This window comes from Pleurodeles waltl, chromosome 9 (assembly GCF_031143425.1).
Source record: "Pleurodeles waltl isolate 20211129_DDA chromosome 9, aPleWal1.hap1.20221129, whole genome shotgun sequence".
NCBI lineage: Eukaryota > Metazoa > Chordata > Amphibia > Caudata > Salamandridae > Pleurodeles > Pleurodeles waltl.
The window spans coordinates 457,646,498-457,667,915 of NC_090448.1; the positions used below are offsets into that span (position 1 = coordinate 457,646,498).

A 21,418-nucleotide genomic window follows, 5' to 3' on the forward strand; every position below is an offset into this window, starting at 1 on the left:
GTCTCCCACATTAAACCTAATTTTTCTGTCACTCCACTGGATGGTTAAGCCCCTTAACGTTGACAGACTCTGGACTCGTGTTGTTAAAACTGACAGTAATTTAGATGTATGTTTTAACTTCGTGCAATCACTTTATAAAATATATAGTACGAAACACTATCACATTAGGATCGTGGTCAACTGAGAGCTGAGATTCCTCCATAGCACTGGGAGGCAGTAAAGATGAAAAGGATACAGGTGGAAAACAGAAGGAACAAAAAGTAACAAATAAACCTATATAGATAAAAAGCAAAAACCTGCTTCAATCCAAAACAAAACAATAAACACAGTAACAGAACCTTCGGCAGATCCCAACCCAGGAGAAATCAATGAAATGTGTACTAGCTCTGGGAACAAGTCAAGCCCAAAAAGTCCCACTCCCTTAATGTTAAAAGTATCATATAAGTTATAGGCAGTCCACCATATAGTTAATCGATTTCTACATGTACCTAGAACATGTATACAAGAAGCAATCATGTATTCACAAATGACATTGAACCATAACTCATGTTCTCAATAGTTTAAAAAAAAAAAAAGAAGAAGAAGATATTACTGAAACAAAGTTGGTGTCTTCACAAAATGCCAGGATGCATCAGCTTTATACAATTATACTCTATTCGAGTATTAGTCATGCTTTAGTTTGACTTAACATGCATTTGAACTAGCCAAAGAAATTTACATTTTGGCTGGTTCAAACACATTTTATGTCACAATAAAGTAGGAATAATAATTGGTTAGCGTATAAAAGAAAAAACATGGAAAAATAACCCTGAAGGGGTCTACTCAAACATCGATGAAAATTAATATTTGATGGGTCTTAACAATAAGCGTTAAGAATGGTGTAATTTAGTGGAGTTATGACTTACGCAAATCAACAACGCTAGAATGTGACAACTATAACTGTAACTCATATTAACCTCAGTTTTCAAAATCAAACAGCCTCGCTAATTGACATTCAATTAGGCAGTTGTCTTTTGGCTATCGTAATGAGCATACAAGAAAGTATTTTTCAAATATCCATTGAAGTGTCACTACTGTTGGTAAGGGTTGTTTTCAATGCCCCAGACTCTTCAATGTTGCGTGTTTTTGTTTTATTTTAATGTAATGATAATTTTCGAAGGGCCTGTGAAACTATACTGGATGTTCAAATTTTGTAGCTGAGGTCTAAAACGAGAGATACTTCCCTTATGTGGGTCCTTTATTTAGCAATGCCCTTGATAAAAGTGTTGTGTTTTCTTTACCTTTCCAAAAGCTTTCTTGTTTTTTATCCCAGTCAAGGATTAATGTACAATGCTCATACCCTAATGCGCAAAATATCATACCCTCGTTGATGCTTAGTCCCTCTGATAGAGTGCAATGGTATTCTGTGGGCCATTTGGATTTCAAACTCGTGCGACAGGGACGTTCTCATAATTTTCAGGCTTTAACTTTACAAATGCTCACTGCATCTTTTTTACTTCCTTCCGTCAAGTCAAAAATTTACCCTTTGCTATTCTTGTTCTGTAAGACTATGACTTCTTTTGAGAGCGGTTGTGTTTTACCTTTAAAATCCTAATCTGCTTTATACGTTTCCACATCATCTTCGATGTTGCTTATGTATGACACTGGGTTCTTAGCCTCGAGTTTCTTTATGTTTTATGATTCGGCTTTTTTATTCATGCTTTTCAACTTCATGATCAATTTCCACTTAACCTTCTTCCTCTTTAGAATGCTTTTCTGCATATGTAGCTTGGTGCAATTAGATAAACATGTATCTGAGGGGCAACAGAACAAAACTATGATGCTAACAGCTTAGAGGCATCTCAATCTCTTGCCAGGAAGAGCCAAATATTTATCCTTTTACAGCAAGTATGGTTTTCGCTGTATTTTGCTTTCCTCACATTTGAACGTGAAGTCTCGGGGTCCAGCTGAAGGGGCATTATATTTGCATCAAGTATCCTGGGTAAATTTGTACCAATAGGCACAATATAAAACATGTAATGTCTTGTTAAGAATAATCCTTTCAAGATGAACACCCTTTAACTGATAGGCATGGTAAAAATAAAGGTGTTCAACAGCAAATTAACAGTATTATGAACATGCAGAAATGAATTCCTGGATTTCCATTGCTTTTATCACTTTATATGTGCGGATTGATTCTGAAACTGTCCTGTTCAATAGCCAATTAGTGTGCAGGTTTTATTAATATGAATGCATTGGCACCAGCAAAAAAGACATTGCATTCCAATTTCTCCTTAAAGAAGGGCTAAGTGTGTCAGCGGACGCAATGAGAGAAATGTCAAGTGTCTGCAATAAACATCTATCTTCAACATTCAGGTATGTTTCATGGTTAATTACCATTTTGTTTATTCACAGACACTAATCTGCATTCCTGTGGTTTTAAAAAAAAAATGGAAGGAGAAACTTTTCTTTCATCTCCAACTTAAACTAAACCAGTTGTTCCCCCAAATCCCCTAAGTATGTTGATTTTTTGACATGCTGTATCTCAAAATCTATGGAACATTAGTAGATATGGGGACAGTAAATTCATAGAACGTGTATCTAGGTCCCCAGAAAAATATTTTTTATAATTATGCTTAAGACCATCAGGAGACACGTCCTTGTTAACAGTAAAAAAAGGTTTCAAAAAACGTAATCATCTTCTTTGGACTTGATATTTCTAAAGAGTTAGCACACCTAGCTCACGCTTCTACAGGGGTTTATTATCTGAAGCAGTCACAGGTAAATATTGTATGAAAAAGCAAAACAATTATCACAGGTTTACAGATTTATTTCATTCATATTATTTTGGAAACAACATTACCAAAGCTGCTATATTTAAAAATGTACTCAATAACAGGGCGCATAGTTTACCTATAAGCGGAAGCATTGTAAATCATACATCTGCTAAACCAACTGCTACAGGCCTCGAAAAATGACAGACAAGTCTAGTGACCTGAATAATCAACTCATTTAAATGTAATCAGTTTGACCCATAAACCTAGCTTAAATGTTGTAATCCTATGCAACATTTTATTTCACATAGCCCTCTTTTTCTTCATTATCATTTATGAGAACACTTTGAAATATTTGAGTTCTGCATGTCTGCTGGATAAAGAACTCTTTTTTGTTTAAGAGACTAAACTTTTGCTTCACATAAAGGGTAAGAATCTAGCCACATATAGGGTTCACATGACCCTTGGAGTGCCTCTTAGTTCACTTACAGCATTGTCATTAGGGTGAGAGCAGGAATGTTTCTCAGTTCATCAGCGGTGTGGAAATTAATAAAAATGTCTACTTGTCCATGAGACAGGTTGCTTCTTAAATGTACTTGTCAAAAAAAAAATATATATATATATATATATATACTTGTCCCTTTAGTGCCATGAAATACGGCGACAAATTAAGGCATCAATCTCATTTTGTAAGAACTCTAATAAAAGCCTCTCTGATTATGCCAGGGCTACTACTATAGTAGGGTTTAAATACTTGCAATTTCAATCCCTACTAGAGCAATGTCCTTATTTTACCTTTCCACACATCTACATACTGGGGCTGGAGGAAGCAGTAAGCAATAGTTCCAGGACTGGAATGCCTTTGAGTCTGCAAGCCTACTAACTTGCATGTTTTAAGGATTTTCACCAGCTCTTCTCTAATCTTTTCCAATAATTAGAAAGGTTGGAAATGTATTCCTGATTAGGGACGAAGTAGAAATTATTCTGGGGCTGGAAAAAAAAGTGGATGGAGAGAAAGAACTTGTAAACAACTCAATAGATTTTTCACATGACCAAATCTACACATGCATATTTGCTTGTGCTAAAATACAGTTCACAAATATTTTCTAGGAGTACGATTTCCTGGTCTATTTCTTTAAGTTCTAGTTAATTCATGAAAGCCACTAATTCAAAGGCATACCATGGGTACACGTTTGTGACTTTCTTTAAGAACTGGGTCCCTAATGAGGTTTGGTGTTAAAGACATTTTGTTTGTATTAAACTTCCATTTCTCTATCTATCGTCTGGGTTTACTGTGAGTGATCACATTTTGCTCTTCCACAAGGAACATATTGATACACAAAGTATTTTTATTCAGTCCCAGGAACCACTAGGGCAATCAGTGGTGTAACGAAATTGAAGGGGGCCACCCTGCAAAGAATATGTAGGCCACTCCCCTCCAGACTCACTCAGGGCAACTGCTGAGTGGGCCCCCTGGAGGGGGCTTTGTTATGCCACTGATGGCAATGTGTGCTTTTTAAGAACAAAAACAGGTTTCTCTTTTTGCCAGTGTTTGTTACAATGGTTAGGGCCTGGCAACTCCCACAACAATAATGTGTTACAAATGCCATGTCAAAACAAGACACCCATTTACAAAACCAAGAGACTCACAAAAAATGTTGGATCTGTTGGCTTTGCGAGGTCTTGTTTATTTTCACGCTTCTCATAATCTTGTTGACAATAGTTACACTGAGTTTCCATTAAGAATATTTTTTGGAAATACTAGCATGCATCAACACATTTTACTAAAAGGTTTTCATTTTTTTCATGAACATTTTATTTTGAAAGCAAAGAATACCGTATTTATCGGCGTATGACACGCACTTTTTCTCCCTGAAAATAGGGGGCAAATGATGTGTGCGTGTTATACGCCGATATAATGTTAAGGGTTTTTTTTCTGAAATTTCCTCTTAAAATGAGGTGCGTGTTATACGCCGATAAATACGGTAATCACTCTTGCTGGCAAGCTTCTGCAAACATCTGCATTTAATCAGAGAGCATCCTAGGAGCATTATACTTAGCCTCATATTGTTAAACTTTTCAAACATGTGTACACTTTTTTTTTTGTTTTGTTACTCGAACTACAGTCCGTCGTGCACTGTAACCTTAAAACGTTTATTCACAGCGCTCACCCTAATAATGAAGGCTTTTAATTAATAACCAGACATACAAGTTTGAACAGCATTAACATATGGAAACATTACCACAACTGCATAAAGTTCCCTTTTCTGTAAACTGGCAGCCAAAGGGTTTGTGCTGCAGGGGCTTGGGCCAACTTGTCCCAAGAACAAAATAAACATGAAAACTTGTTGCCCTTGACCCCAAACAATATGTCCAGAGCATCGAACGATAGGAATTCCACACCCCTCGTTCATGTTTAAAAACTCTCACTTTTAATAAATATATTACTAAAGCATGATGTAGTAGCATACTATAATTTACAGATAGTACATTTTCCAATGAAAAGGCCACAAACATTCCAACTGACATTCAGTTTTACGGATAAAGTTATGCGGCATACAAATAATGTGGAAATCAGGTGTCTGCACATATTGAGCATTTGCACATCACCAAGTGAAGTGTTTAATTTTTTTGATATTATTCAAATATTTGTTTCCATCACATCTAAGAATTACAAAGAAACTGCTTTCCTTACTCCTGATATATTTTGTAATATTTGTACAAGTTCAAGCTATTTGAATGTTGTGTGTTAGAAAATACTGACATCCTACAACCTTTCATTTCACATTACCTGTACCCCAGCACCTATGACAGGCAGTTCACCTTACAAAATTATCTAACTTTGCAGTCAGAAAAAGAAAGGTAAACACCAATCTCCAGGATGAATTCAGCAACAATTTGCAAGTAGATGTAAGCTGAGAGTTGACCAGCCTTTGAACACAACAAATATAACTAGATAAAAACAAGATGTGCAGGTATCTTTATTACTCATTTACTTTCTGAATGAACAGCTGAACGGCCCAGTAGGCCGTAACAATAGTTTTTACGGATAAAATCCGACTCGCCCTAGCGAATTGTTCTAGGTCTGTGAAATTATGTACCATGGGCCTTGTGTGCAACAGTACTAGCTAAGACGACCCTACAAATAAGGTGACAATCCCATAATACTGGACCTGTCTTTTGGTGATTTTAATTAGCACATCAAGAATGTAGCTAAGGAATCTAAATTATTATAAAGTCTCTCATGGCTTCCCGAAAAAGAAGGGCTGAAATCTCATGGAGGAACACCTCCACACCCCCTACATGTTTTAACATGGCTTAAAGCTATGGTACTGTGAAATTACGTTGAAAAGGTGTATTGCTAAATAATTCATGCTACATAAAGGTCCACAGAAATCTGTTGAGACTTAACACTTTTTACTAGATTCAAGAGATCCTTAGGATTAATTGCCCCAGTTAATGCTTTATTGATATGAAAGACAATCTCCGATTGAGACCATAAATTAATCTTAGGAGTGAAAAGAATTATCACTGAGCTATGCTTTAATGAGGTTTGCGGCACAGTGGAACCTGTGATCTCGTCTTAAACCTGCTTCGTATGTGTTCAAATACTACTCTGTAAAGTTACAATCCTTTTTTAGGTTTGACAACTAACACCTTTAGCTGCTTGAAAATTTCACGTCATTAATAAATAAGAACCCAGTAAGCACTGCAAAAGGCTTTAGGACAGCCTCATCCAGCCATGGGCTTGCTTGGGCAAGGCCCTCTAAGGCATTGGCTCTACAGGTTGTGCTTCACAGTACACAGAATTTTGTGGATGCTGACATTTCTTTGGTCTTTTTTTCCCCACTGGTGAGGGGTACGAAGAGCAACTACTCTGAGGCACCACAGTATCCTGTTGGCAGGCACCAGCCGTTCTCCTGCCCAAAACTACTACCACGAGTATAAAAAAAACGGAAAAAAAAAAAAAACTATGAGCGTGGCTTTTGCCTCCTCTCCCACTTCATGCCAACGTAAAAAACATGCAAGGCAGCTCTTCTTCTGTACTGGTCTGCCTTTTAAGTGAAAATGCACACAATACCTATTTGCAGTGCTTGCTTGGAGTTGTTGAATGTTGAATTAAAAACGAGCTATAAGGCTTTCCCTGTACAATTGATGTTTTGAATGAGGATGAGTGATGTATGAATGCCATACCAAGTCACAGGTATCAATTTAATTTGTTCCTTCTGTTACCCCATGTTAGTGCTGCGACGGGAAATAAGCTTGTGTCTGCCTGAGGAAACATGGTTGCCAGTACATCTGAACATGAGTAATTGCTCTGGTGGATGAGCTGAATGCTACTCTGATCAACGTCTTTCATTCAAGATGCTGAGTTTGGAAGAGTATGTGGTTGCAGCAGGAGTTTGGCGCTTACAGCACACCTAAGGTATTTGTTCTTCTGACTGACTCCTTTGTCTGTGGACGACTGAATTGTGTTTAATAATAAATACGTAAGTCATTCAATGATTAGCATATGCAGCACCTGCCAACATCAGAACAAGGATAGCCACAGTCCCAGTCGAGTTGACGTCAAGCTTGGGAGCGGCTTAGCATCGGTCTGTATTCTACAGTTAATGTTTGATCTCGAAGTACACAATTTTGTCTCGTACCGTGTGGTCATTTTTGCAGTGACAGGCCACCAGTGAAATTTAGAGTGTTTGAAGAAATGTCAACTGCTATGATTTCCAGGCGGTACCATACAGCTTTGTCTAAAATAACAATGAGCATTTGACATAAGATACAATGGTGGCGACAGCTGAGACATTTTACTCTGCGAACAGCGCTACGATAACGTACAATACTTCTCTCGGAATGGAAGACCCGGTTGAAGTCAACCTTGTAAAAGCACAAACCTAACCAGACTCTAAAAATACCATGTGTAGAAACACGGCTTTCTGACATAAGGACATGATGTAGAGATTCACGCCTAGATGCCTGCTGGCACCAACATGTCACAATTTGCACATCTTAATTCTGCATGATTTCACTGGGCTTTGTGAAAAGCTCCAGCTGTACAAGAAATATACCCCAAATACTTCTACCTCCTAAAACGGGGCTTTAATTCTCTATTTGCTCTCTAGTTTCAGTGCATTGCACTAAGCAAATAAACAAAGCTTACAAAAATATTACTAATATACAGTACTAAATTACCGTACATACAAAGCAGCATTAACATATGAAATAAAATAATGGAAATATAGGGAGAATTAAAGCACCCATCCAGCTAAGAATGTTTCACACAAACGCATTAACGCTGACGTGTTTTTACCACCAACATCCCACTTCACAAACGCCTGTACATAATGGATAGTAAAAATATAAAAGAAGACATAACGTCGAGTACCTGCTTCATTATTTGCATTCTCATAGCTCAAAGCACTAAATTCCTGTTCTTCCAGCAGCCGATACTTCTTAATATAATCACTCTCTTTTGTTTCAAGCTTACTACAAAGAAAGTAAAAGGAACGATTTAATAAGAAAATATTCACGCGTACCCTTCATTTAAAAAATCAAAAATAAATTACGTACTTTCACTCGCTCAAGTACACGATAAAATACCAATGCATTTGACAAATAATGAACCTGGCCACGAATACATTATTTATTACCGCAACTGATTTCAATTTGAAACCCAAAAGTCTAAGAAAGTATCCCTGAGTATATCTGGGCATCATAACGGTAATTAAGTTGCTATCCTCTATGTATAATCACTTCAGCAACTGTTAAAAAAAACAGCCTTTCATTCACAGTGCTTAACATTTTACACAAGTTCAGGTTTTATTCTCAAATGAGAGATCAGCACGTGAATCCACGGAATAGATCAACCAGGAAATTTTATATGGAGATTATATATATATATATATATATATATATATATATATATATATATATATATATATAGAGAGAGAGAGAGAGAGAGAGATTTAAACATAAAAAAACAACGGATGCAGGAAGGTTATATTTAGGTTCAGAGTTTACAGACACAAAGCCACTGATATTCGGCAGTTATACTTAACTCAAGAAACTATAACTTGTGCCCTATGGTAACTATAACTTGGCCCTCTACCATTCACAGTTTTCTCATCAATAATTGTATTACAAATGGTGCAGTGATATCAATAATGTCACAGAAGATGTAATAAATTATGTAAAGTGTAGGGTAATTAGCAGTGCATAGTGAATGCATGAGGCATAGAGAGAGCGCGTGAGTTATAGTTTCTTAGGGCATGAGTTACTACTTGAGATAACCATAACTGGTGAATTTCTATGTTTTTTTGTGTCTAAATTTTGAGTACAAATAAGTTCACAGTAACCTTTTTTTTTTTACTGAATTTTTAAGGTTTTTTTTAAATTCCTTTCCGAACTATATTTTAAATTCTATTTCCTGTAACCTTTGTATTTTTACAGTGAATGTCTATACTTTAATTTAAAAAAAAAAAAAAATTATGCGGCAGGGGTTGACCACAGGGCCCGGCCTACACCCAGGTCCTGCAGCCAACCCCACGGAAATGCAGAGGGAGCACACAGCACCCCCCTTCCCGGGACGATTTCTGGCTCCAGTGATCCATCGCTCTAGGTGTATTCAATTGATAATTGGGGAAGGCCCGGGGATCCATCTACCAGAACCCAGCCTTATTATGAAGGGGATGATGGGGGCTTTCAGCCCCTCTACCCGGGCAAATATTGTCTCCGGGCACTCATCACTAAGGGCCTAACCAGTACATGGAGAGTGCCCTGCAGCCCGCTCAGGGCACCAACTGCAAATTAAAAAGATGAAGCGGATTTACAACCCCCTTTTCCAGGGCCAATATTAGCTCCAGGGATCCCACCCTCCAGGGCCTAGTCAATCAATAATTGGTGACCAGGGCAGTGTGGCCCATCGGCCTCAGAGACTCCATCTTGCAGGGACGGCCTTAATATGAAGTTGGAGAGGCGCATGCAGCCCCCTTCCCAGGACCAATATTGGCTCTGGGAAACAGCCAGTAAATGGTGGGTGCCCTGGAGCCCACTCAGGGCACCCATTGCTTGTTTGTTGGGGGCTACAGTGGGATCGCCAATGCCCCTGTGGACCCAGCCAGCTCCATGCCTCCAAAGGGAGCTGACATTGCTCCTGCCCGTATGAAGCAGCTTAAAAAACTGCTCCCTGCGAAAAGAGCAATTTATTAAATCTGTTTTTCTGACAGCTTGATTGCAGGCATGGAAAAAGATGAAAACTCCACTCCCTGTGGGTGGAAGCATTTTATATGCTCCCGCCAGTTCGGAACGAACTTAGTGTTTGCTTGTGCTTGGCGGGAGCAATTTCTAAGCTTCTGCCAAGCGAGAGCAAACAGGTGCAGGCAGCAAAACTGCTATGTCCTGGGGGTGGGCACCTCAGGACATAGGTGAAGCTGGTTCTTAAAGTTCCTGGGGCCGAACAAGCCCATGTGGCTCCTTCCCCCATTTTTGCTAAGGCTGGGCCCCTGGGGATGCAACTGGCCCAGGAGGGAGGGCCACATGTGCCCAACACCCCATTTCAATATAAAGTGCCCTCCCCCCAAGGGGAGGGGGTAACAAGGGCAAGAAACCATGATTTTTAAAATATATAATTTTTTTAAATTTGCCATAGATCCTCTGCGAATTCACAGCAAAAGCTTTCCATCCATACCCACCCTAAACCCGAAACTTACCCTGGCCACCTAAAAACCAGGGTTAAAAATTCCCTCATCGTCCAAAAAACCCACACACCCTAAACTCTACGAATTCCCTTGCCACCAAAAACCAAAACCCACACTAAACCCTAAAAACCCTTAGCACCCAAAAATCCATACCCACAAATGACGACCTATATAGATATAAATATTTTAAAAAAAAGTCACTGAAAATACCAAAGGATACAAGGACGTTATAGTTAGGTTCTGAATTTACTCATACAAAACCAAAGAAATTCAACAGTTCAACATTTCTAGTTTGAGATCTTTTAAGTAACTAAACAATAACGTCCCTGTAATCTTTGTTTTTTTTGTGAACTTCTATATATTTATTGGCAGTGTGCAGCGGGGGTTGGTCGCAATGCCTGCCAAGCCCTTATAACCACCCAACCCCGTACCACGCATGTCCTTTGGCCGTGGGCAACACAGGTTGGCCACAGGCCCGGTCTCTGTCCGTGGAGAGTGTGTGCATGAGGGTCTGAGTGGGTGTGAGAGTGGGCGTAAAAGTCTCTGAATGCATGTATAAGTGAATGAATTAATGTATGAATGATTGTGGATTTTCCTTCAAATTTTCCCATACACCCAAATAATTGGCAAAAATTCACAAATTTTCACGGATATAGTGCATGGTGTCACAACATTATTTTAAACTCATAATTTGCCCCTAAACCACACCTATATATAACGCCTGGGGTCAGATACCTTCACCCTGACCCCTTGTGCCACTTTCAATTTGGAATTTCACCCCTGGGAACTGAGTCCCGTGAAAACTTATGACGGACGCAACTTTATACTCAGGCTGCAGTCAGCCAATTGCAACATTTGTTTTCACACGTGTATTCGTGAAAAATGTGCAAATTATTCGCAAAATATTTGCGAAGTCATCGCGGTCAGAGATATTAAAATTTATTTTCCCTTTAATATCTAAAAAAACTACAGAGCAAGTTTATACCAAATAAGCAAAAGCGTGTCCTGCACACCGAAAGCTAGCTTTCTGCCAAATTTGATATAATTCTATCCAATGGTTCGGCTGTAGACGTGTCTAAAGGTCCTATGGGAATTACCATGGGAAACGCAACTACCCCCCCCCCCCACCCTCCTTTCTTTTTCTCTGCCCCTGGCTTGACGGATGGCCCAAAACTTTCTGTGCACAACAAGCATCACCACAACACTTTTTTAGAAAATTTGGTGAAAGTTCGTCAAACTGAGCTAAAGATACAGGCAAGTCAAAAAACACTTTTTATGGAAACATGGTCCTCACCATAATTACCTAGTGGCAACCGTCACTAGGACATATACATATATATGTATGTGTGTGTGTGTGTATATATATATATCTAGCCTCAGCGAGGATAGCACTGTGCTGATCCTATGCTTAAAAGCTTTGCTAGATAAGCAGACATTTGAGGTGAGCAAATCCAGACTGTCGCTGGTGTTGCAGGGTGCTCCTTACTAGAGCAGCTCTCCACCTAAAATTGGGAACTTCCCAGAGTTCTCCTTTGTTTTTTGCATAATGTATGCGCCACTCTAACCCTGAAAGGGCCTTGTTTTGATATATATATATATATATATATATATATATACATATATACAGAAAAATGGTGTATTTAAATCGCACACCAAGGGCTGCACATCATTCAATACCAGCTGGTAAAATACTCAAAAAACCACTTATTATCGATAAATTCATCGGCTGCTATTTATTGAAAAAAGATTAGATTGCAGGTAAATCACACCAGCAAAAGTTGGTACAAAAAGCACAAAAAAAAGATCGACAATGTGCCCACCATTCAAAAGACACACACGCTGTCCCAACCAAATGTTTACGCGTTTCGGCCGAAGCCTTCAACAGGACATTGGCAGACATTTTACACTCAACTATTTAAACCATATAGTCCTTCTTTGATGTTCATTGCATAGCTCAAGAGAAGTGCAAATGGAGCGGCCATTTTATAACGTCACAATTTTAACTTAAAAATGAGAAACTCCTAATCCTGTGCATGTTTTGAAATAAACTATGAACTAAAAATGTGACATATATTTCTCTCATATTATAATACATCACAAATATAGTCTGGTCACCTGTGAACACTAAAAAATTAATTAATTGTAATCACAGTCTACAATTCTTGAATACAAAACAAATCCCATGTATGCTATTTTTTTCTCTCTTTCTCTTTTTCAATTTTCATTTTTCCTTTTTCCTTTTACTCTTGATGTCCATATATATATGTCCTGAAAAACCTTAACAATGAATATGTCTCTATCATTCATTCCTTCACAACATAATTCGCTGTAATGGCTTGCGTGGTAAACGCATATTTGTTGTAAAGACATGCATGGTAATGTCATGTGGGGTTCAGCTTTCGTTATGAAGGCGGTCTTTCCTTACAGCACTAACCATAATTTCTATGAACTCCTAAATTAAATGTTTTAAGTTTTACCAGTTAGACTCAATCAAGATGGCTTCAGGTGTGCCGCACATTTGTAATACAAAAGACTATTAGCGCTCCAGTTTTTCTTTAGAACACTCTGGGAGGCTGGAGTAGAAAACAAAAGAATCAAATGACTGCCTGCTCCTGTTGGAAGTACATATTTTACTGAGAATTTCAGAATTCATTCTCATTGGGCTGAGAAAGATAGTGTGAATTTACAGAAAACATGCTCCCATTTTAGCTTTTGAAGCACCTTCCATCACCTCTAGGAGAAAATCATGGGAAACAGTTTTCTCTCAAACATAATTCATGAAATCCCAGCAGGGTAAAATCACCTTATAACACACCCCATTACTAACAATTAGCATGGTACCATCAACAAATGATTTATATTGTAACTAAAATTTATCACCCTTTATACATTCTCCTGTTTGTGACCCTCAAAACCTGCCATTCACAATGAATTTCAATGGGGTCGCATCATGTATATTGGTCCCAAGATGGCTGCCAGCACATCCGGATCAAAGTGCTGACAGCCAATTAGGTCTCTTCATTTGATCTCTTCTCAGGCTCTACCCAGCTATACACATTTTGATTCTGCGTAGCACAATCTGCAGAACAAAATCTAGTTTTCTGCCAAATTTGGTGCATTTCTGTCCGTCCAGCAGGCGCAGCTCTCAGATGATTTGCACATTTAAGTAATCACAGCATTTTAAAGGGAGAACCATGTACTGTATAGTAAGGGGGCCACGTGCCCCTCCCCCTCACTGGGCAGATTTCAGCACCAGGGTCCCCATCCTTTAAGGCCCACCACTATTCAATGGAGGAGGCCTCCTTCCCCCTGTTGATTTCAGCCCCGGAAACCCCATCCCTCAGGGCCCAACCCTCTTCAGCCCACCCCCGCAGTCCCAGCCAGCTTCCCGCATCCTGGGGGAGCAAGCATTGTTTTTCCACACAGGAAGCTGCTAAACATGCAGCTCTCTGTGTGCAAGAGCAATCGTTTCATCTCTTTCCCTGTCTGCATCTTTGTGGGCAGGGAAAGTGGAGAAGCCTCTGCTTCCAGCAGGGGAGAGCACTTTGACAGCTCTTCCCCTACTGGAAGCAGAGTGTTTGTTGTGACTTGGTGGGAGCTGTCAAAGATACCACAAAGCTAGAGCAAGCAGCTATGTCCTGGGATTGGGCAATCCGGGACATAGCAGAATCCAGCCCTGTGGGGTGGCACTCCCAAGGTCATTTGTGGCTCCATGAGAGGGGCTGCCCAGCCCCCTTCTAATGGTTCAATTTAACCCTGGGGAGGGGGTGGTCACTGGAAGGGATGGGGCTGTTACACACTCCCCCCACACATTTCTACATAATCGACCCAGGGAGGTAGTGGTCCCTGGGGCTAAGGTAAGCCCTCTTCCTTTTTCAGTTCCCCAGTGCCCCCGGAACCTGGCCCACCAAGGGGAAAATTAAAAATGAAAAACAACAAAGGGGGGAGGGGTTACAGGAGACCCCTTTATTTTTTTTTCTAATCTCAGAAAACTCTGCGGATCCGAATCTGTGTGTTTTTCTAAAAAAACATTAGCGGGGTCTGTGAGCAACCCCTAGACAAAGGCTAGGGGCTCAGGGGACCCTACCCTGGCCCATTTTCTTTCTTTTTTTGTGGGACTCTGCTGAAGTTGAATCCCAAGATGGCTGCCAACACTTCCTCGTTGAAGTGCTGGCAGCCAATCAAATATCAGCACAGGGACAGCTGGATCAACGGAGGATCCGCGTCCCTAGAAATCTATAGTTTTTGCCCTTTAATATCTTCACAATTAGTCTGGCAGCTGAATTGTAGACGGTTTGAAGTTTCTTGTGAGCTGGCTAGTTATTCCAGAGTACAGAGCGTTTACTTAATTCAGACTGCTGGTGATGAGGGCTTGGGTGACGATTTTCCAGGTGTTGTTTGGCAGCTAATTGAAAACATCCTTAAGCATCCTCACGGTGTTGAAACAGAACGCTGCAAATGTGCTGACTAAGGCGGATATGTCCTTTTTTGTGGTCTGTACTAATTTCAAGGTGTCTTACTTGTGTGGAGGGCACGTGTGTAGATACAAGGTCTGTAGGCCACCAGCTGGAATCCCACAGAGAAACATCTTTTCTGAAAATCACCACTTGGTTCTTGCCAGTGTTCAGCTTGAGGCAGTTGGACTTAAACCAGGTAGCCACTTTGGTCATGCATGCAGTGAAATTGTTTCTGGCGTTTGGGGATTTGTTCGAGAAGAACAGCATTAGTTACATGCCGTCTGCGTAGTAGAGGATGTGGATGTGCACCCATATAACGTTTGCCAGCGGGGTCATGTATATGTTGAAGAATCTCTGAGCTAGTAGCCCTGTGGGACTCTGCAGATAATTTCCTGTGCTCCTGAAGAGTACAACGGCATGTTGACAGTTTGACTTCTCCCAGTGAGGAAGGTGTTGATCCATTTGAGGGTATGCCCTTGAATGCCCGTCTGAGCAGGATGAGTTGGGTAGGAAAAGGGGGTTGACGGCTGCAGGCAGGTCTAAAAGATGAGGGCTGCTGATTTCCCCCATCAACAATAATTTAGGAGTAATATGTTTCTGCAAAGAGGGCCCTTTGCAGGTAACAGGACGAACATTTCTCATCGTTTGTCCACAATATAAGCCTATACATCCTGCCACCCAGTGACTAGAATCTCCAGACAGAAAAATCTGTGTCATGGACAATTCACATGGGAAATTAGCTACCAAATCTTTTTCTGTGTGTCTCAACCTAAAGAATATAATGGTACTAATTGCTGAAGTAGCCTCACCCACTTTATACTGTTTTAAGATCAAGAACTGACAATTTTATAAATGTGGTCTAACCGGGGCACACTCGCTTTCTCCAAGGATGTAACAAATGGACATTACTCTGTTAAAGCAAGCAAGAAGATTCTGCTTCCATGAGATTGCCTGAGGCAGAGGTGCATCATCCAAAGCAGATCAGCTTTGGACCCATTTCCATCAAGCTACAGGAAGGAAGTCATTGTAACTGTGGCCACCTCAGCATAGTGTCTTCAGCAGGCCGATATGCATATTACGTGCAAAAAGCCACTGTCTAATTGTTTCCTCTTTGGTATTAGGTGCAGAGGTCCAGGCACCAAATGGTATGAATACTTTGCAAATTGGCCCTGCATTGCAAGCTGACGAAGTTGTAAGTCCTGCACCTCAAAAATATATCTTATGTGAGACCATCCCAATATATAGGTGGCTGTTCAAATCCCCATACCACACTTTTAAGCTGCATTCTAGGTGTGGATTTTCACACATAGTTTATTTGGTTTAACAAAAACGTGGAACATTTTGGTGTACACGCTTGTGCACTAACAATGTGTTTCAGTGTATATCCTTTTGTCTTGCTCTGGTTTATATAAGAGGAAACGATGCCAAAGAATGCAGCACTCTTAGTCTGGTTAATTAATTTATTAAGGCACTTCACAGATATTAAATAAAAACATATGAATATATGAAAGTAAGCATGTAACTCAAATGAAGTAAACTATGCATAGACAAGTAGAATCACAGCAGTTAATCGCAGACAGATGTGCAATGCACCAACAGTGAAAAGAAAAAAAAAGAATATATATATGCTAAATAATCGAACGTTAAAATGCATCACCATGAGGGGTAAATCCGTCATCCTAGCCAGCACCACGACCGGGAAACCCTCTGACGTCCAAGGCAAGAGACCACATATGGGATAAAAAAAATCCGGCCAGCGCGTCCACTCCATGGGTGAGTTTCTGTCTTAACACCAAGTTCTCCCTGTTTTTATACCTCAAAGAAGCTAGGGGAGCATTCTAGAACACCCTCCCCTCTATTACGCAATCAAACGCCAGCTGTACTTGGTCTGTGTCGAAAAACATGCAAAACAACTGGCCAAGTCCCAATGCACATTCCAGAGACAGAATAGTACCTTTCTCTGATGAAAACATTCCCAGACTGGTACCCTCTTATCTGGTCTCCATCCACCATAATATGTTCCAGCACGGTCTGACCCTGTTCTGCTGAGAAAGGCAAAAGCATGTCCTGTGTGAAAACAAGCTTTGTGTGGAAAAACCCTGCACCGCTGTGACGGCAGGGCACAAGACAAAGTCAATGGTCAAGATTGAGTCAGTGGTTAAATAGACATAGTATAACACTTTTCCTTTACCATATCAAACTATTCAACTGCTTTACCCTACTCACTTTAATTAATAGATAATGTAAAATTCCGTCTGATTCAATAAACTCAACAGAATCAATTATTGTTCAACATACAAATAGCATATGTGGTGCTATTTCTACTAAGAGAGCCTGCACTGCCTATCTCCCTGTAATAACCACGACCAATAACCCAACACGTCAAGGAATGGTACCAGATTCATGAAAAATTACATGTGTGTATAATAGCTTGTAGGTCACAGATTAGGTGTGCTCCACTTTTTTTTTAAAGAATTAATTATGAATGAAAAAACGTGCTAACATTTTTTTGCATTCAAATGATCTAAATGCCTCACATGACCAAGATTTCAAGACTTTTTAAAGAATCCGTATCAGTGAGGATGATGGAAGGAGATCACGATCTTTGTTTTCAACTCCTAATATTTTTTGCCTGTCAGTTTTAGCAAAACAAAGAATCTATTCAAAGGGGAGTTGTCTGCAACGGTAAATAATTTTAGCAAGCCCACTATCATGAGCCTATAGATAACCACTGCAAAAGAAATTACAAAAAATGACTTAATAACCTGATGAAAAGCTGAGTATCCAGGTCTGCTGCAAAAACGTTGGTGGAGCAAGAGAAACATAACCACAAGAGGTACAGATGACAGGTGAAGTACCTTGCAAAAAAAATGGGAAAACGAAAATCAATTAAGAATCGGGGACCAGAAAAAAAACACATTTCAACCGAAAGGTATGACCCTCATGTGGCTTACATGGGCAATGATGTGAACTGCACTGCTCCCCCGCCACTCCATCTCCTAATTTAAGCCTTAGAAATAAATAAGAGCTACCCTTTCAGTCACTAACTTTCATTATGAAGATATATTAGGTGGTTAGGTGGGGGGTCAAATTCACAGTGTACTCTGGACCTAAGGCACATTATACTTTAGCTAAATAGAAGACTACCCCTACATCGGTTCTCTTTTTCCCTTCACCCATTTCGGACTTTGGCACCTGCCTCTCCTGCTTGGGCTCTGGCAATCCCCTGTGCCACGTCCTGCAGGCCATGACGAGTGCACACAACAATGCAAGGTGTGGACAGTTGCCCCAACCCACCACTGGGGCAAGACATGCCCTTGGAGACACTACTGCACTAGGCCAAGTCTAAAGCCCACCAAAGAACACTCCATTACCTCTCTATGGCATGAGGCCCCAATCTAGCAGGATTAGTGCACATCTGCACCTATCTCTGTGGGGCACGGATGGCATTGCTGGGCTCTGTTGGCTATTATTTGTGTTATTTGTTTACTCCTTTCCTCTCACTTATAAGTCCTTTGGGAGGAGGGTATTCACCTTTTCAATGAACAGGGCACTGCATTACCACATAGAGGCCAGCGCTGCATTAGAGTTCTAGCCACCTGATCACTGAATCCCATTGATGAGACCTTCATAGGGACGGCTGCCTCCTGCCTACCTGTCTCTTGGGGCATGAGGACCCTGCACCTGGGTCACCTGGCTATGCCCTGATGAGCACTACCCCAGGCAACATACACACACACCAGCTATAAGAACTATACAACACACTTAACTACTCTACCTTAACTTTCGGGGTCTGAACTCACCTAATATGTGCAAGCAAGTTTGGGGATAGCTTCTTCAACTTGACCCAGAGATTATCTTCCTCCAGGAGAGACACCTCTCCTGAGGGAGGGCAGCCACTGCATATATCACCCAAAATATTCCCATCGTTTTTGGGCCCATGCTTCTACCTAAACACTGGGAGTAGCCATTCTGTCCAAAGCAGGTTTTTGCCCCATGGTCTTAAACCTCCAAGGACAAAGAAGGACACTTTCTGAAATTAAGAATCCTGAAGGGAACATGTCCTCTGACTCTGCTGAACAGTTATGCCCCCAATAAAACACAGGACCCCATCTCCCCTACATTCGAGACATACTTCGGGACCAGCTAGCAGATGTGGTGGGTGACTGTGTGTTGATTTCAATCTTGTATGGGACCCAGACTTCGATCGAAACACTACGTCCTATGTGGGCATGGGCACAATGTTCTCTCAACGTGAACACAACCTCATGGATTTGAGGTTGGACCACGCTTCACGCTATAGGCACCATGACACACAGGATTACTCTTTCTAATCACTCTCCATCGAACTCCTGCATTAACTTTTTCTTCCACACACACTTCGTACTTCATAACCTTGATACAGTAGCCATCACTGACATCTCAATCTCCGATCATGCACATGTGAAACTGTTATTGTCCAGTGGCAAAGGCCCCCAGCGGGGGCCACTGTGATGGAGCTTCCACCCACAATTAGAGACACAATGGACACAGCGGAGATATGAAAGGAGATTGTATATTATTAGGAGTTTAACACTCTCCAAGGTACACCATCTCACACGCTCTGGGATGGGTTCAAGGCTACCATCAGGGTGGGGAGATTGCCACCATTGCTGTTGCTAGTACAAGAGGATCCAGGTTGGTAGAGATGGTCCTGGCTGCAGAAAATAAGGCTCTTGAGTGACTTGACAAGACAGCTCCCACCAGACGTAACAAGCAGCAGTTTGTAATTCTGCAGTGGGACACCTGAGAGACCATAGGGCCAACATGGCTTAACACTCCCTCATGGCCTTGAAACAGAATTATCATGAGGCGAGGGCAAAGCTGGCTCACTGCTTGTCCATAAACTATGCCGACAAAAGTCTATGGCCCATATATCTAAAATTCTGACAGGGGACACCACCTCGGCTAACCATTGAAAGAGCCAAAAAACAAGCATTTCACAGGCACTATCAAACCCTTTCCACACAGGATGAAATCCCTCAGCCTTGACAGATGCTTACTGCAAATGCAACTGAGACCCAATCAATCCTCCCCACATCAAACTCCCAGCCACCCCAACACACATACAGAGCTTCATCTGGCACTCAGGGAGCATCATCCCATCAGGAATACTCCAAACCCCAAACGTCTCTCCATCAACTGTTACAGGACATTCCTCGCTATCCCCCCAAGATCGCCTACTGACATTGTTTAACTCCTTCAACCAAGACACAGGCCACACTTCTATTAAGACAGCGGTCGAGATCTCTCTCATTCCACAACAGGGAAAGTATCACACACTTTGTTCATCATACTGCCCTCCTATAGCTCTCCTCAACACAGAGGCCAAGATTTTTAAAAAGAGTCTTGCTAACAGTCTGGAAACCGCACCCCCGGTCTTTTAGATCCTGACTAGGTTGGCTTAATTCACAACAGGCAGGGTACAGATAACACATACGGGACTGCACACCTGATGGGAAACTCCCACCATTGCAATATCCCAGCAAGCCTACTCTCGCTCAATGCGGAGAAGGCTTTTGACAGGGTGAGCCAGGCCTTCCTTCATGCAGTTGTAGGCAAGATTGGTCCAGACCTGGGTATGATCACTAAGATCAGTCCAATGTAGGCATCACTGCCTCAATCAGAGTTAACAGTCAGCATACGAGTTCTCTCAGTCTTTCTAGGGACACCCACCAGGGGTGTCCATTATCTCTGCTCTTTGCTTTGGCAGTCAAACCCTTAGCCATCACCATCCAACGGACGGGCTGCAATTGTGGGCATACATCTTGGAGGTCAGTTCCACAAAAATCTGTCCTTTTACAGGCAACCTGCTAATCACTCACATATCCTGTTACACCCTGCCCACAGCTGTGTGCTGCCTCTCCACTTTTGAGATCGCATCAGGCTTTCAATGTTACCACTGCCACATTGTAAGCCGTGAATCTTACCATACCCAGAGCGAACCTTCTTGCCTTCAAGATCTATCCCCCTTTCGGTGAGCTTCTCACACAATACCTAGGTCTTAATTTAACCCCCACACTGACTTTGTGGACACAAGGTAGTTGACCAGAATACTGATGATCCATTTGGGGCGAACTTTGCCGCTGGATGCCATTGTATGTATTGAGGCTGGGTCAAATTAATGTTATAAAAATGAATGTCCTCCCCAGGATTCTCTACATTCTTCAATCCTTACCCATACCCATCCCCATCCCCTTCCTCTTCCCCCCGATGATATGTGCTTACAGTGAGACATGTGCTCCTTTATATTGGGAGGTAAACGCCCCAGACTATCCAACTCTGGTAATGCTGCCTAGAGACAGGGGTGGTCTAGCTCGCCCTAGCCTACTGGAATACTATTGGGCAGCTCCTCTTCTATTTCTCTGAATGGTTTTTTCACAAAAGCGATAAATAAGTACTGGTTCCACATGGACCAAGTGCAGCCTGCCGCTCCCTGTGCAACCTAACCTTGCTCCATAAGCACACCAGACCG

At 41.2% G+C, this 21,418-nt stretch overlaps 2 protein-coding genes across 2 annotated transcripts in view; one reads left to right on the forward strand and one right to left on the reverse strand.

The window, feature by feature from the left end:
• TDRD9 (tudor domain containing 9) overlaps positions 1-21,418 on the reverse strand; it is a 2,107,755-nt gene that overhangs the window by 1,801,583 nt on the left and 284,754 nt on the right. Inside the window, exon 2 of the mRNA XM_069207577.1 lies at positions 8,137-8,237. Coding sequence (XP_069063678.1) covers positions 8,137-8,237 — 101 coding nt within the window. The remainder of the gene's footprint in view (positions 1-8,136; positions 8,238-21,418) is intronic.
• The window catches only part of RD3L (RD3 like), a 661,792-nt gene that overhangs the window by 451,886 nt on the left and 188,488 nt on the right, over positions 1-21,418 (forward strand). The gene's annotated exons all lie outside the window — the stretch shown is intronic.